General features: G+C 33.7%; 1 protein-coding gene across 1 annotated transcript in view; it reads right to left on the bottom strand.

The window, feature by feature from the left end:
- Positions 1-16,988, bottom strand: part of ZFC3H1 (zinc finger C3H1-type containing) — a 50,960-nt gene that overhangs the window by 28,763 nt on the left and 5,209 nt on the right. Inside the window, exons 2-7 of the mRNA XM_019651769.1 lie at positions 15,852-16,268; positions 6,903-6,967; positions 4,216-4,414; positions 3,742-3,965; positions 2,299-2,422; positions 262-359 (exon numbers count right to left, since the gene is read on the bottom strand). Coding sequence (XP_019507314.1) covers positions 262-359; positions 2,299-2,422; positions 3,742-3,965; positions 4,216-4,414; positions 6,903-6,967; positions 15,852-16,268 — 1,127 coding nt within the window. The remainder of the gene's footprint in view (positions 1-261; positions 360-2,298; positions 2,423-3,741; positions 3,966-4,215; positions 4,415-6,902; positions 6,968-15,851; positions 16,269-16,988) is intronic.

Raw genomic sequence — 16,988 nt, 5'->3', positions numbered from 1 at the left:
ATGGAAATACATAGTCCAGGGTACCTTAAGATAATAAGTGTCAAGAATCACCATTATCCTCCTCAATCCTTGTGAAATGGCTCTTAAAAATTATGGATATAGAAAACCAATTTTACCCAAATTCCTGAGTTTGTATATATTTTTGCTTCAAAAAGCTTCAAACCTAACCATTCATTAATTTACATGCCAGTTTTTCAAAACAAATTAGAAATGGCACAAAGCAACACAATTTTCTTAGACATAATATCAATTCTCACTTACAGTAACCTGAGGTGGTGGAGGCAAAGAAATAGATGGTGCTGAAGAAAAATACCCCAATGAACATTCAGAAAAAAATGGTGGTTGCACCGGTGAAGGAGCTGAAAAAAAATTTTTATAAGAGTTTAAAACAGAAATACTTCAACAGGAATAAACTAAATTTATATGTTTGAAGAAATACAAATGTACCTAGGAAGAGTGCAAATTAGACTTTCTTAATCTCTAATAAAATTTTTAACCTCCCAGAGACCACCTCCACCTACTAAAATTATTCTTATGTTATCATAAAGCCAGCCAGCCAGTTAAGATGACATTAGTCCCTCAAAACTCTCCACTTTTTCTACTTTTCACCTAATAATAACAGAGAATGGAGCAGGAAAGGCTAGAAGCATACTTTTTTTCTTACAAACATACTTGTTAAGGAATAAAACAAAATATTCCCCTGAACCTGCCAAAGTGCCTGAACCAAAGGAAAACAGTGATATATGGTAACTCCATTCTTCCCTTCACGTGGAGCAAAGAAAAGTAAAGAAATGGACAATTTAAGTTGTACAGAAAGCAAATAGGACTAGAACTGAAAAAGAACTACCTACTCTATATAATCAATAAAGTGTACATTTTTTCACACTTTAGTAATTCTGAAATAGTTACAATTGCATATCTGTTAAATTGTTAGCATTTCTTCGTCCTTGGTAGCAGATAAAAATAATTGTGCATTTTACCTTCAATGGTTTCTTATGACTCAACGAAATGTGGCCGATTCAAAGACTACTTTTGCTATTAATAACTATATATACTCTCAGGGAAAAACTAATGTTTCTTCTTTGTCTCAGTTGTCTCAATAGTCAATATGGACACTACCCACATGCCTTATATGGGGTTGACTTGTGGCCCAAATGATACCATTTGAATATACAATGGCCTTTAGAAGATTTTACTTCTTAAAAATATAAATATCTGTAGTGAATATGGGAAGTTAAAATTTGACAAAGCTGAGCAGGGAATATATTCTCTGTATAATAATTTTTTTACAAAATTTTTTTAAAAGCATAGATCATAAAGTTATTTCATAGAAATACAGAGTATTAATAATATTGTCATACTTGGGAACTACTATGAATCATCTCCAAGAACCTGGAAACAAGAAAATTAAAGATTGACCAAAGAGAGTTAAATTATGAAATCAAAACATAATCTCATGTAAGATTATCAGACATCACTCTAAAAACAGTAACCTGAATATGAGCACTTTTGGTAAACATTACCCAAATCATACAGATTCTGCCTTGTTTCTAGTCTTGTTTCTAGTCTAGACACACTAAAGTAGGATTCTAGTTTGATTTAGTCACACAATATGACCCTAGAGAGAAATACTCTGATCATATATGGTCTTCTAAAAAAGTCCAGTTCTGGAATGCCAATTGAATTTGGTTGTCTCAGTCTTATGTGTTTTAATTAGTGAGAGAACAGGTATCTTACAATCACCCCTGAAAATATCAACTCTAGCAAGTCTCTAAGCTCCAGGACAGAGTCACATCCTAGAATATGCAATCTAATTGACCAGTTCTCACCAGCCTTCCTGAGATGCTACTAGTATCACTTTCCATCTCTAAATTCCTACAAAGTATCATCACTGGAAGGAAGAAGGAAGCCTAAAAGCAAGAAAGATCCTTTTGACTAAAATCCAAAAAATCTTGGATATAAAGATATTTAACAGATCAAAGGTTTATTCAGTTTTTTTTAAGCAGTCTCATCTGATTTTACAATTTTCACTTATTAGATCAAATAGTTAACAGTAGTGTTCAAACACTGCCTTTTTTAATGCTATCAAAAAGAAACACCTGGAAATAAAGGTTACTATTAAACATTTGAGGTTTGCTCTCAAAGTATTTACAACACCAAATAATGCCTATGGTTGAACAATCCACTAGCAAATCTCCCTTTTATTACATATTTCTTTCAAGGTTTTGGGTAGCTTCATGACCATTTTCTATTTAACAATTATGAATATGCAAATGTTTTACATTTTTTAGCTCATACCTGGAGAATTGGTTTCACTATCTGTATCCATAGCAACTTCTTCATAGTTATCATATTGATAAATGCCTCCTCCACTATCAGTAGGTTGCTTATCTAAAGATCTTCTCAGGTCAGGATCTGAAGACTAATTAACACAGGATGTTTAGTTTCACAGCATTTTCTGTCTTAGTCTATTCTTAGGCTAGAAATTATAAAACAATAGTTATCTTCTAGGGAACAGTATCAAAAATCATGGTGATCCAGTTAGACCTGCCTATTACATCTGATTTGGGAAATTCAATGTACATGACAGGTACGATGTGGTTGACATTTTATAACTGTCAGACAGAAACTGGAAGCTAACAAGGACTATCTGAACAGATGAAATTCTCCACAGTTAGCTGAGCTACTAAATAATCAGCTATTCCTCTATAAAATAACTCCAAGATCATGAATACATATAGCCTCTCTCTGTATAAAAAACTAGATGAATAAATTCAAGAGTTATGTCATCAAAACTATGGATTATTTCAAAAAACCTAGTAACATTTTAGTTATAAATAAATTAATAGGTGAAAACTAGAAACTCTTAGTCAATGTGTTTTTTGTTTTTTTTCTTACGTCTTATGTTTCACTCACAGAGATGTTTTACAACAAACTAAAAACTAGCAAACCTATAGAGATGGATAGAAGAGTAATGTGGAAATATAATATTTTTCTCTAAAAAAAGATTCTATCAAACTGCTTTTAGAAGTTCAAAGTACGAAATACTTTTATAAATTCCCTGCTTAAGCAAACCTAACTCCTGACTCCTAAAATTAAAGAGCTCACTCTTAATCTCTCTAGTCATTAGTACATTCACAAGTGTAGTCTCAAAAGTTCATAATTTTGAAAATTATCATTGATAGTACTAGATCAATATTAAATCTCCCATATACTTCCTGACACCACTCAAAAAATAATGAGTCATTCAGTCATTAGCAATGACTTATACATAGTAAAAGCTCACAAATGCTTGATAACTAAGTAGTCATTCATCTTTCTTTAAAAGTCTATACCAATTAATCATGACATACTTCTAACTCTAGACTACTAAACAATTAAAAAAACTAATGAAGTTTTGCCCTTGTACTTAGGTAACAGCTATTTTTAGAATAAGTCCTCACTACAATTTTTTATAAGTCCTCACTACAATTTAGTAATCCTACTTTCTTCTAAATAGAAAATGATGAAAAAGCTAAATGCAGACTTTACTAACCATGATTTTGGTCTTTTTCATTTCTTCCATTTCTAATACGTATAAAAGATTCATTCTCAATTATAAACTATCTTTCCTTCTCAAGAGTTATTTACATAACAGGCTCTATCAAACACAAAAACTTTGTTTCTCGGTTAACTGAATTTATGAAATAAAGACACTAAAATTTGAGTAATGTTTTGATTTTATATTTTTGCACTCCTTACTTTACTTCTTGATCGCCTCTTTCCACCAACCAATTTCATGAATCGATTGTACTGCTCTTCCTGATTTGAGAGATCTCGAATTTTTCTGATTTCTTCTTCTCTTTTCCTTCTCTCTTCTTCTTCAGCTTGTTTCCGCAGATCCTCTTCTTTCTGTCTTTCCTGTTCCTTTTGTTGTTGTAGTTTCTTCCATGCCTTTGTTTGCTGCTTCCTCAATGCCTGTTTAGCTTTAAATGGAAAATACAGAACCAGTTATCTATTACAGTTAGAATTTTCTAGAGGATAAAAGAAAACAAGAGCTTTAAAATTATTTTCATCATCATTAAGTCATATACATAGCCATTGCTCAGTTCTGTTTACATAGGACTGCCCTTCATTCAGGGCCCTGTAATTCCCCAAACTCAAAGCTTTCTGAATTAAAATCTGGACACTATACTGATACATGAAATCAAGAAAAGAATTTAACTGAATGATCACCTGTAGTGCTAACTTTTTTGGCCGAATGTGTTTTTGTACTGGTTTTAACTTTTTGCTGTACAGTTTTCGTCTTAGTCAACTTTTCTTTGCTTTCTTTCATCACCTGCTGTTCTTTTTGTTGCCATTTTTTACTTGCTGACTGAAGAGCCAAAAGACGAAGTTGTAATTCAGACAGCTCCTCTTCATCTTCACCAAGTTTCTTTAAAAAAATAGTTGCAATTTTTTAATTATTTGACCTTAAACATTTCACCAAATCAAAACTTTTATAAGATCAGAATTTAAAGTTAGTTTTAAGGCAAATATTTAAATGGCAAATATTTAAATGGCAAATATAAATAAAATAAGGAAACTAGATTACTTACCCTAATTCAGTCCTTGTAACACACACAGAAAATCAATCTGTGGTGGGTGAGTGTATGTAAGTATATGTATGGAGTTAGAGGGGAAGGGTACAAATAATGGAAAAAGATGATACAAAAAAATGAAAGTTAAGGGTTAGAGATTAGCATTTAACTGGGCTTCCCAAACAAGAAAGAGTAAAAATCTGATGCCAGCGAACTCAAGGAAAAAAAAAAAAATCAACCCAGGAGAGATAAGGAATGCAGAATGAAGCCGTTATCACGTGATTTACTAGCCTGTACCAGGGAACTGGTACACTTCAGTCAAAATTCAAACTTGCAAACTTTTAAAATATGTATTTTATAATTCTATAGTGCTGAAGGAAAAAATATGTAAAGATTTGCTTACATTAGAATACTACATGTTCTAAAGCTATAGATAAGATACTTATATGAATATTTTAAATATTTTAAACACCTAAGACTTTTCTTCAGGGAAGCTAAACCAAGAAGACAGATTAAGAGTGAATGTTTGAAAACTTTTTTCCAACTGAAATAACTTAATTTTTTCACTCTACCTTTTTTGAGATAATTTTAAAAATTAATATATTCTCTGCATTTTAGCTAAAATATAGTTGAAAATGTCAGGCAATCTCAGCAAAGGTTCTGAATTGGAGTACATGGATTAGCAGGGGAGGAAAGTAGGGGGTCCAGTCTTTTGGCCTCTCTACCCCTTGAAGTTAAACACAAAATTATGTTTTTCCTTTATGTGTATGTATGAAAAGAGAGAAAGAAATCAAAAGAATCTAAGACTCAAAAAAAGTTAAAGCTCATTTATCTAATAACGTTTTCTTACAGGTAAATTGTCATTACAGTTTTCTAAAATCCAATTAAATTATTTCATTCTTAAACATAAAGAGAAAAGTGGATTCTATACCTACTGGTTTCATCTTAATATGAACTGTTATAAATCCCTAACTAAACTACCATCACATATTTCAGTATTTCAGTTTACTCAAATCAGGATATAGTTACCCTTTCCTCTACTGGGAAATACATATAATAAGTTTAAAAATTAATCATGATTCTTTTTTATTCTAAGTCACTTAAACATACCAAATTCTACTGCTTGGTACTGAAGTTCTAGAGTTATTCTGTCCAATGTGGTAGTAATGAGTCACATGTGGCTACTTAAATTGAATTAAAAAATTTAGTTCTCAGCCACATTAATCACATTTCAAGTGCTTAATAACCACATGTGGTTAATAGCGACTATGTTGGAGAGTACAGATATAGAACATTTCCATTATTGTAGAAAATTCTATTGGGTTTTGGACAGTGCTGATCTAAAGAGTTTAAAATAAAGCTATCATCACTGTTGGATTGAGACTTAAGTCTTTGATCACTTTTTGCAACTACTCCTTTTGGAATGAAGGAAACCACTGACTGTGTCACGCAACTATATGCTTCTTAAAGCAGCTACATGATCCGTAAGAAGAGCACTGAACCTCATTCAACTCCTTGCTCTGACACTTAAGTCCTATGTAACTTTAGCCAAATCACTTAACCTACCCATATGAATCTTACCTCATCTATAAAACAATGTCAACTTACTTTATGGAGTCATTGTGAGGACATTTAAACACATATACATATATAGATGCATGTGTGTCTGTTATATTATCATCCTTAAATTCAGGACCATCTCTTTCCTAAAGACTCTAGACTCTGCCTCACTGTAATTTACTCATAAAAACTAACCGAAATCTTAATCGAATAAATTGCATCTATCTCAGATCTCTAATTCAACGAAGAAAAGGCTTGGGTTATTAAGTGCCTATTAAATGTAAAACACAGTACTTTATGCTTCTGTATTTTATCCTGCTGAACCTCACAACAGCCCAGAGAATAGATGATATTAAGCTCATTTTGTAATGAAGAAAAACAGAGGCAAGCAAAGACTAAATAAACAGCTTACACACGATCAGTCAGCAAGAGGAGCTAGAATTAGATACCAGATCAAGGTGTGTCTAACTCGAAAGCTTTCCTACACAGGATAATCTCCCCAAAATTTAAAAAAAATGTATTTGAATGAAAACGAAAAGTTTCAAAAACAAAAAGAGTATCTATGGATAGATGTAACACTTCAATTACACATAATTTAACTGATCCCAGTGGATAAATACTCCAAGACATCTCTCCAGATTTTCTTATGTTTAATGCTTATGTCCGAATAGAGGTAAAACAATATGAAAGAAAATGAGTGGAAAACAAGACAGAATTTCCCTTTCAAAAGAACACAAGAATCAGTCTTACAGAGATATCCGATCCCACAAAACAATATCTTACCTTTTCAGATAGAATATCTGAGGCGCTAATTCTTCTTGTTAAATTTTGTTCTTTATCTTCTAATCCTTTAAAATGAAACAGCATACTTTGAATATTCTAAATATAGCTACAACAAATTTAAAACAAAATGCTATATAATATTTAATATTATTTTAAAGGGTCTCATTTTCTCAGTCTCTAAACCAAAAGAACGCTGTTAGAGAAAATGAAAACCTAACCAAACTTCTCATATCAGCCCCATTTCTAAAAGTGACAAGGAAAAATGATTCAAAATATTAAATAATAAATTAAAAACTGATTTTGAAAAAATGACTTAACTAAAAATAATTATTTCAAATAACAGAATTTATAGAGTAGACAAGCAAAGCTTCATTGCCAAATAGATAACACACACTGATAGGATATAATGATCATTATTAATTCAAACTTCTAAATGAAATGAATTCAACATTTAGAATTTTTCATTAGATTTCTGCATTAAAGAAATGGACCTCTATTTATCTATTAAAAAATTAGCAGAAGTTAAGTACCAGCAAAATTAAATTCATCTACACATTTTCCCAGAATTCTAGCTTTGGGCCCAGACTGCTGATGAAGTTATTTATAAAAGCATATTTATATATTATGTAATCTATGACAGCTCTACAACTCACACAATAAAGTTACAGTACATTTACAAGAGTATTTAGATACACTTTTGTAGCTAAAACAGATGAACTTAAAAACTAAGAAAATGTTTCCTCAAGATGACACAACTGAAGTCTAAATTCCAAGCCTAGTTTCTTTCTCCCCGTTAACACCATCAGTCAGTGTTCCAAACATCCTAATTTTATTGTTTAAGAAGGGCTATTGGTAAAAGAATAGGCAACTTATTCAATAAATAGAAAGTGACTAATTAAGTACCCTATACAAAATAAACAGAAGGCAAACATCAAATTTTTAGTTAGGTCAGTTCTGCTAAAGACTTCTTTTGGAAATGTGGATTTGTTGCAACATGATTGATATATTAGAAAATAATTTGAGCCTAACACAAATTTCATGTTTGCTTATGTGCGACTTGTCTCCAAGAAATAATACAAGAAGGGAGAAAACTAACACCCTGGTGATCCAAGCCATGAAGGAATACACAAACCCACACTTTGAGCATCTACCAATGACCCGCAGTTCACTGTGTTATCAGCCACACCCATCCACATCTGGTGTTCCAGTTTACTGTCCAATTTCAGATAACCTTCCTTGCTCCACTTCATAATCAATAAGCTAAAAATCTTCCACTTCCACAAGCACACTTTAGGTTGTTTTCAAGGTAAAGTGGCATTTATTACAGTATTTCAAGCATTGTTTTTTTACCATTTAACATGTAAAGCTGTGCTACCATTTCTATTAGGTTCCTATCTGTGTTCATATATCACTGACAAAGTTGTTGAATGTTGTTTCCTTAACTCCATTTTGCCCAAAAACCCTGTAGTTTTTGTTGCGCAATTTTGCAGTGTAGTAATTTTTTAGGAATGCATAAGTCACATTACAGCAAAACTGACCATACTTCAAAGAACACCAGAATAATAACTATTATACAAAAATGAACAAGAAAGAAAATAAAGTCATAAACAGACTTTCAATAATAAATGTAGAAAGCACTAAGCTTTTCTTCTACATGAGAAGCCTATTAGTTGATGAGGATCTCTCTTGTCTATAAAGAGTGGCAGCACCTTCCTTTAAGGTAGCACAGATGCAAATATCCATTAAGCTAGCAGGTACCTTATGAGCACAATGCTACCTTAAAAACAAGCACAAACCATAAATTTCTGTCTATAAATCTAACTTTACAAAGATTATAAAAAGGTTATTAATTGACCAAACGTGATAGGTAGGCACTGTTCTACCCCTATCATGTGTCTCTAAAATAATGATTTCGATTCTTACTCAATACTTCCAAAATAAAAATTGATCTTGTGCAGTCATACAGTATTTTAAAAATTATTACATAGTATTTTAAATTGAGCTAGAGACCAATCATCAGGATGTAATTGGCAGTTAAAGTCATAATAACTAAAAACATCCCAGAAGAATGGAACACCGAGGACATTAACAGTTAAGTTACAAAGGAAAATTATCTTTTAAAAAAAGGAAAATCAGAAAGTTATAAGAAATTCCAGATGTGTATGGTACCACAGAACCCCAAAATATCAAGATTAGAAAAACATCACTGAATATAGCATATCTACTATCTACTCCTTATAAAATCTTCTCAATATTGTGGCCAGAGTGATCCTTTGGAAATATAAAACAAATTATGTCAGTCCTTTGACTCAAGACCCTGTAATAGCTTCCATTTCACTGCGAATGAAAACCAAAGTTCTTATAAGGTTCTACATGATCTCTCCCAACCTATCATCTTTGACCTCTTCTCTCCCACTAATCATTCCCTCACTACTCATCCCCCTCATTCTCTCTTTTTTAATGGCACAGGCCTCCCTATTATTCCCCAAATATGCCAGTCACCCCTCTGCCTTAGGGTCATTATTCTGGTTGAGTGATTCTAACTTTGGTAGGTAGTATAATCAACAGGAAGGCTTGTTAAATGCAGATTGCTGGGCCCCATTTCCAGAGTTTCCAATCAGTAGATCTGGTTGAGGGCCTGAGGGTCTACATTTCTATCAAGTTCCCAGGTAATGCTAGTCCAAGGACCACAGTTAGAAAATCATGGCTTTTAGTTACTTATTATATTCATCTAGAAATCTCTTCCCCGCCAGATATCCATTTAGCTGTTTCCTCAACATCTTCAAAGTCTTTGTTTAAACCCCACCTTCAAATCCAAGCCTCTCCTGATCACCCATTAATACTGCAACCTGCACTCACTATCCCCATCCTACTTACCCTGTTATACTTTCTTTCTATAACTGTTATTTACTGTCTCCCCCTCGAAAATGCAGACCCATGAAGGCATAAATGATTACCTATTTTGTTCACTGATATATTTCCAAGAGCCTGGAATAAAATGCTCAATTAGTTTTTGAATGGATAAAATGAAAAAATGAATGCAAATGAAAGATTAATTTTGCAATTAGGTCAAAGTAACCTTGTATTTACGAAGGGTAAAAAGCATACTGCATTGGGTTAAGAGGGAATGAGAGGTAAAGTGAAGAGAGTTAACACAGACTAGCCTTTCCAGAAGTTTGGTTGAAAAGACAGATGTTAAGGGAGAATGCAGAATGGGGAGAAGGGAATGTTTAAATTTGGGGATGAACACTCAAATATGTTTCTAATAAGAACCTATTAAGAGAAAGCAGTTAAAGGTGAATCAGAATAAACAGAGCAAGGTCCCAGAGAAGGTGGGAGAAGTTAAGAGCCAGGAATACAGATTAAAACAAAGTGGCCATAAACAAGAAGAGTCACCACTTCCTAAGTGTGAAGGAACTGAAGTGGAAATCAATATGGACATAGGTTTACAGTTAGGAAGTGATAAGTTGTAAAGTGAATGAGATCACTTGAAATTGGAGGCAAGCTCATATGCTAACAATAAAGATAAAGGTTGAGTAAAACCCTGAAAAATGATAATGAAGGTTTAGAAGAGTTGTTGAAAGAAATGGAAAAAAAATTGTTTAATAGCAGAGCTGAGAGCCCTGCTGAAGATTGGGGGAGAAAATGAATATGTAGAAACACTAATCAATATAATTTATTGATTCAGATAAATTTTAGCCTTTTATTACATGGTATTCTAAACTGAGCTGGAGACAGTTATCCCTCTTCCATACTGCTGCCAGTTACTTTTCTAAAACAGATATCTGATCACATCATTTTCCTGCCTAAAAATATTTGGTGGTCTACCTGATGTTCAAAGGAAATTCTTCAGCAAGATATTCAAAAGGCCCTTCGTAATGGAATCTCAACCTATCCTTTTATAAATTTATATCCAACCATTCTCAGAAACATACCATGTAGCCCACATTGCACCCATAATCTCAATATTCTTTTAAAGTTCTCTGTGCCTTCATCTGCTCATTTGGTTCATTCCGACTTAAGTGGAAAAGACGTATTTCCATCATTATGAAAACTCTCTAACTCCAGGTGGAGATATTTGGTCCTTCCTCTGTTACTGCAGGCTTTGATACATAACTCTTTGTTATACTATATGATACTTGTGTGTCTTTTCTATCCCACTGGGTTATACTTTTCAAAACTACCTGTCTGGGATCATGGTATTAAAGAGATAAAAAAAAAAAAAGTGTCCCTGAGAACATGTAACCAAAACCAGTCACCACTCAGGCTTGCAACTAAATTTACACTACATAGATGGCCTTGAAAACTTCAAATATAAAGTGGTCCCAGAGCCCAAATCTACTCAGGTGCCTAGCAACAGCAAAAGCAAATCCTCTCTGGGGAATCCATCCTTGTCCCAGGCCTCAAAAAACTTCCTCCAAAAAAATTCAAAGAAAAATGAGCACCTCACTTAAATAAACAAACAAAAATATCACTAAGTATTCAAGAAAAGAAGGTATTCTAAAACAACCAGCAGAAATAGCAAACATCAGAAATCAGACCCACAAAGACCTCAGGTATTAGAAATTAGCAGGCAAAGGGGAGAAACAAAACAAACCTATGGTTAACATGTTTAAAGAACAGAGATAAACTTGAAACAAATAAGCAGAGTGAAGAAAAGTAAAAAGAATGAGCTGATTTGAAAAAACAAAATAAAAGTGAAATACTAAAATAAAAACTAAATGAAATTGAAAACTCAATAGGTCGACTTAACACTGATCTGGCTTAAAGAGTCAATCAGTGAATTGAAAGATATATCAGATGAAATTTCCCAGAATGTAGTAGCCAAATTACAGAAATGGAAACTTAAGTAAGGGAAATGATAGAGAAAGTGAGATGAGTTAAATATAACATACATCTATCCAGTTCAGAAAAGAAAAAAAAATGGGACACTATTTTAAGAGATGACAATTTTCCAGAATCAATGAAAACAAGCACGGCACATTGTAAATTGGAAAAATATTTTTTTTTAAATCTACAATTAAAACATCATAGTTAAACTACAAAATATCAAAGCCTTTTAAAAACAAGCTCTTTAAAGCACCCTGAGAAAGAAGATAATCTTAAATTAGAAACTATTCGACTGATAGCTGAGTTTTCAAAATCAGCAACGGGAGCCAGATAATATCTTCAATATGTGAGAATATAATTAACCTATCTAGATCTCTAAACCTAGGAACATTATCTTTTAAAGAGGGCAAACAGAAATAACTATCCATCCAGCAAACACACACTAAAGAAAATTTTTTTAAATGTATTTTAAGCATAATTAACTCTAGACATAGAAGGAAATGAGCCAAGAAAGTGTTAAATACCTAGTATGGGCAAAGCTAGGCAAATATTAGTCCTTGTATATCAGGGGAAGGGTAAAGACCTTGATTAACTTTACAGATTGATAAGAATTCATGTTATAATTCCTAGAGGAACCTGAGAACAGAAACTTAGTAAACTAATTTCCGAACTATTGGGTTGTCGGAAAAGTCATGATGTATTTTTCTGCTTTTCATTGCAAAAATGTGTCATGCCTTTTCCGACAACCCAATAGTAAAAAAAAAAAAAAATTACATAAAAAGATAATCAAAAGAGGTAAGAAGGAAAAAAGGAACAAAGGGAAATAAATCCAAACATCAGTAACCACAAAAAATGTCAATAAACTACTGTTCTAGTTAAAAGACAAATACTGTCAAACTAAATTACAAATTAAATCCAGCTCTATTATACTATGCACAAGTGACATTTGAAACATAAGCATACAGAAAGACTGAAAAGGATGGAAAACGATATACAAGGCATATATACTTACCAAGAGAAGTTGGTGTGGCTATTGATAAATAAACAAAATAGTCTTCTGGCAAAAACATTACTAGAGATAAAGAAGGTCATTACATAATAATAATAATGAGTCAATTCTCCAGCCTCAAAGTATTTAAAGCAAATATTGAAAACTACTATTACAGTGGCATATTTTAACAAACCTCTCAATAATTGATCAAGCATGTCCAACTATGAAGGAAGATATTAACACAAAAAGTTTGATCTAAGGGACCAGCCCAGCCGAGTGGCTCAGTTGGTTAAGAGCTCGCTCAAGTGCTCGAGCTCTGAGTAACAGGGTCCCTGGTTCCATTCCCAGCCCGAGCTGAGCTGCCAACAGGTGGCAAGATGGCTCAGCTTAAAAAAAAAAAAAAAAAAAGCTTGATTTAAAATCCATATGTTTCTTTCTTTCTTTTTTGCTTTTAAGATTTTATTGGGGAATTGGGGAAGGGGAACAGACAAGCTGCTGTCCTTTTATTCTTCAGCCTAGTTGTGGAGGATGTCGCTTCACTGGCCCATGTTGGTATTATCATTGCGCTCTTCCCAGGTGAGGCAGATAGGTCGCCGGCCATTGGTTGGCCACTCATGGTGGCTCTTGGCAGCTCACAGTGGCTGCCAGCTGCTCACGGTAACTTATGGCAGCCCACTGCAGCTTCAATGCAGCCTACGCTGTCGCCGGCAAATCATAGCAGCACAGCTCCAGGTCGGGCTGTTGTTCACCATCTTAGCTGTAGAGGGCAGTGTCACTGGCCTGCATGTGGAATCCGAACCCGGGTCCTGCTGCTCAGAGCTGCTCAGAGCAGGCATCCCAATCCAACTCCTAACCAACGCGCCACTCAGCGGGCCCTCCATGTTTCTTTCAAACACATACAGAACAGTTGAAAAAACTGATCACATACTAAACAATAAAGCAAATCTATACAAATGTTTCAAAAGATTTGTATCATAGAGATCTCATTCTCTGACAATGTAACTGACTTAGAAATCAGTAACAAAAAATACAGCTAGAAAACCTACATGTTTGTACATTAAGAAACACACTTCCAAATAGCCTGCAGGTCAAAGAAAAACAAAAATCAGAAAATATTTATAAGTGAATTTTTTAAATGTAACGTATCACAAACTGAGACACAGCTAAACAGAAATTTCATAGCGCAAAATGATCTTAATAGTTAAGATAGGCTGAAAACAAATGAGTTTTAAAAGCTACGGACTTATTTCTGGGGAAATAAAAAATGGGGATTCAATTTATAAATGCTACAATTTAAAAAAGGTGAGTCTTAAGAATAACTTTTTATAAACTTTACAACTTACAGAAAATAGACAAATTACTAGAAATATAGTTTACCTTGACTGCCTTACCAAACATAGAAAGCATCTAGAAAACATGAACAGTTAGTAGTTTAAAACCTTACCAGAAAAAACTCCATCCAGGCCCAGACACTTTTACCAGCAAGATCTACCAAATATCCCAAGGAATGATTCCAATCTTGAACTATCCCAAGGAATAAAGAGGAAACTACTCCCCAACTCATTTCAAACATCACAACCTTATACTAAACTTGGCAAGGAAAAGGGGGAAAATTACAGGCTATGAACCCAGATGAAAAACTCTAAACAAAACATTAGCAAACCTGTATGAAGGTTTTAAATTGCCCCAAACTGCAAGAACTCAAATGTCGCTCAAGTGGGAAATGGATAAACAAACTGTAGCATAGCCATACAATGGAACACTCAGCAATAAAAAAAGAGCTACTTATACAACCACATGGATGAAACTCAAATACACCATGCTGAGTGAAAGAAGTTGTAATCAAAAAGCAATGTACTGGGCCAGCCGAGTGGCGCGCTGGTTAAGAGTTGGCTTGGGATGCCAGCTCTGAGAAGCAGGGCCCCAGTTCGGATCCCACATGAGGGCCAGTGACGCTGCGCCCTCTACAGCTAAGATGGTGAACAACAGCTCAACCTGGGCTGCTATGAGTCGCCAGCGACAGCGTAAGCTGCAGCCCCTGCTGCAGTGGGCTGCTGTGAGCCACCTTGAGCAGCCGTCCAATGGCTGGCAAGCGACTGCCTCACTCGGGAAGAGTGCAATGATAATACCAACATGGCCCAGTGAAGCGACGTCCTCCACAACTAGACTGAAGAACAAAAGGACAGCAACTTGTCTTGTTCCCCTCCCCCAATCCCCCAATAAAATCTTAAAAAAAAAAAAGGCAATGTACTATACGATTGCATTTATATGACATTCTGGAAAAGGCAAAACCATAGGGACGGTAAAGAGATCAGTGGTTACCAGATGGGCTAAGGGTTGAGGACGTGAGGGACTGACAAAGGGGTATAGGGAAATTGATGGGAGTTAATGGAATTGTTCCATATCTTAATTGTGGTGGCTGGCAATGGTTACCCAGCTGCCTGCATTTGTCAAAATTCAAGGAACTACATATTTAAAAAGGGTAAATTTATATATATACATATATATATATATGTATATATATATATATATATATGTTATACCTTTATAAGAGGAAATGAAAAAATTAAACCCAATCTACAGTGTATAGAAATTATATATAAACTAGCTGGATTTATCCCAAGTGTACAAGGGTGGTTTCACACTACAAAATTAGTATCATTCATTACACTAATAAATTAAAGGAGAAAAATTAGATGCATGCTCTTCTCAATAATGAACAAACAAAAAAAATTGATAAACTTCAACATCCATTTCATGCTGAACATCTCTAACAAGCAATGGGGGGAAGGGGGACCCTCCTTTACCCAACAGATACTTACAAAAACTTAATAAACATGTTTAATGGTAAATGTCAAAAGCATTCCCTTTAAGTTAGGGAACTAAGGTGCCCACTATTACTTATGTTAAAAAGTGTATTACAAGTTCTGACCAGCATGATGTAAAGCCAAAAAAGAAAGATTAGAATGAAACAAAGCATAATTATTCAATAATATGACTCTCTATAGAAAGTACAAAAAGAATTCAGATAAATTATTAGAATCATTTCAATGAAGCACGCACCCAAAATAAGTAGTTACCCCTTTACAGAAAGAAATTTTACTAATTGAAATGCTTAATTCAATTACCTTGACTAGATTCAGTAGTGTCAGATTTCATGGAAAGCTGTTTTGTTCCATCTTTAACTTTTTTCAAACGGTTCTTATCTCCTGGTAAAGTCAATTTTTGCCTGAGTGGTTTTAATTCAAATGCCTGAAAAGTTTTGACCTGTGTTTTTTCCTCAGGAGCGACTTCCTTACTTGAGTCTTTTGTAATACTGACATTATCAGTGCTTGTTTGGTCCTCAAAGTTCAATGCTTTAGGATCTTCCTGCACATTCTCTTCTTTGCTACTCAAAGCTAGTTTTTCATCCTTATTGATGCACTCTAGTTCCAACTGTATTTGCTTATACTTCAAAAGCAAATCTTCAAAAGTTTCTTCTCCACAATTTTCACTTTTTGATGAATAATTTTGTTTCCTTGATGGAGATCTTCCAAAACTTTTGGCTGAACAGCATATTAAGGAAACAGTTTCCAAACTTTTTCCAGTTAATTTAACAAAAGCATTAAGTTATAGATGAATTGTTTCCCTTTATTTTTCAAGAAAGATGAAGTGATATTTTTAAATTACTAAATTCCATTTAATGTATGTGTTAATGCCCACTTTCATTATGTGCCCATATTCCAAATTTAGCAAATATCCATATAAATAGTCCACTTATAAAATCACTAGTGTCAGTTATTACCCACAGTGTCCACAGGTATTCCACCTAGTTAGATTATAACATCCTTCTTTCTAGGTATCAGGAAAGCCCATAATGAGTTGGATGTTAAAGATTCCTTTCTGAAGTAAGAGGGGGAGAATGGTTTGTCACAGATGTGGATAATTTACACTTCAGATAATCAGGAGGAAACGTTTCTTCTTTCTAATTAGCTTCTTCTTCTCTCAAATTAAAAAAAATAGAAATAAAAAAATGAACACTGACAATAATTAAGACTAATTTATGAATAAGAAACATTTGCTTAAAAACCCAACACAACATTCTCAGAGCTCATCAAGTATACTAACATCCAACATAATCAACGACTAAGACAATGAAGGTAGTTATATAACAAAAAAATAAAACCTTTAAATAGTATTCAAAATGTATCTTCTAATTTTCCTCTAAAGATAAGGATATCTAAACCAATTATTTTTATTTTCTTCTCTAACATAGTGATACATAG

Source organism: Hipposideros armiger, unplaced genomic scaffold (genome assembly GCF_001890085.2).
Source record: "Hipposideros armiger isolate ML-2016 unplaced genomic scaffold, ASM189008v1 scaffold_166, whole genome shotgun sequence".
Taxonomy (NCBI): Eukaryota; Metazoa; Chordata; class Mammalia; order Chiroptera; family Hipposideridae; genus Hipposideros; species Hipposideros armiger.
This window is presented reverse-complemented; position numbering and strand designations above follow the sequence as displayed.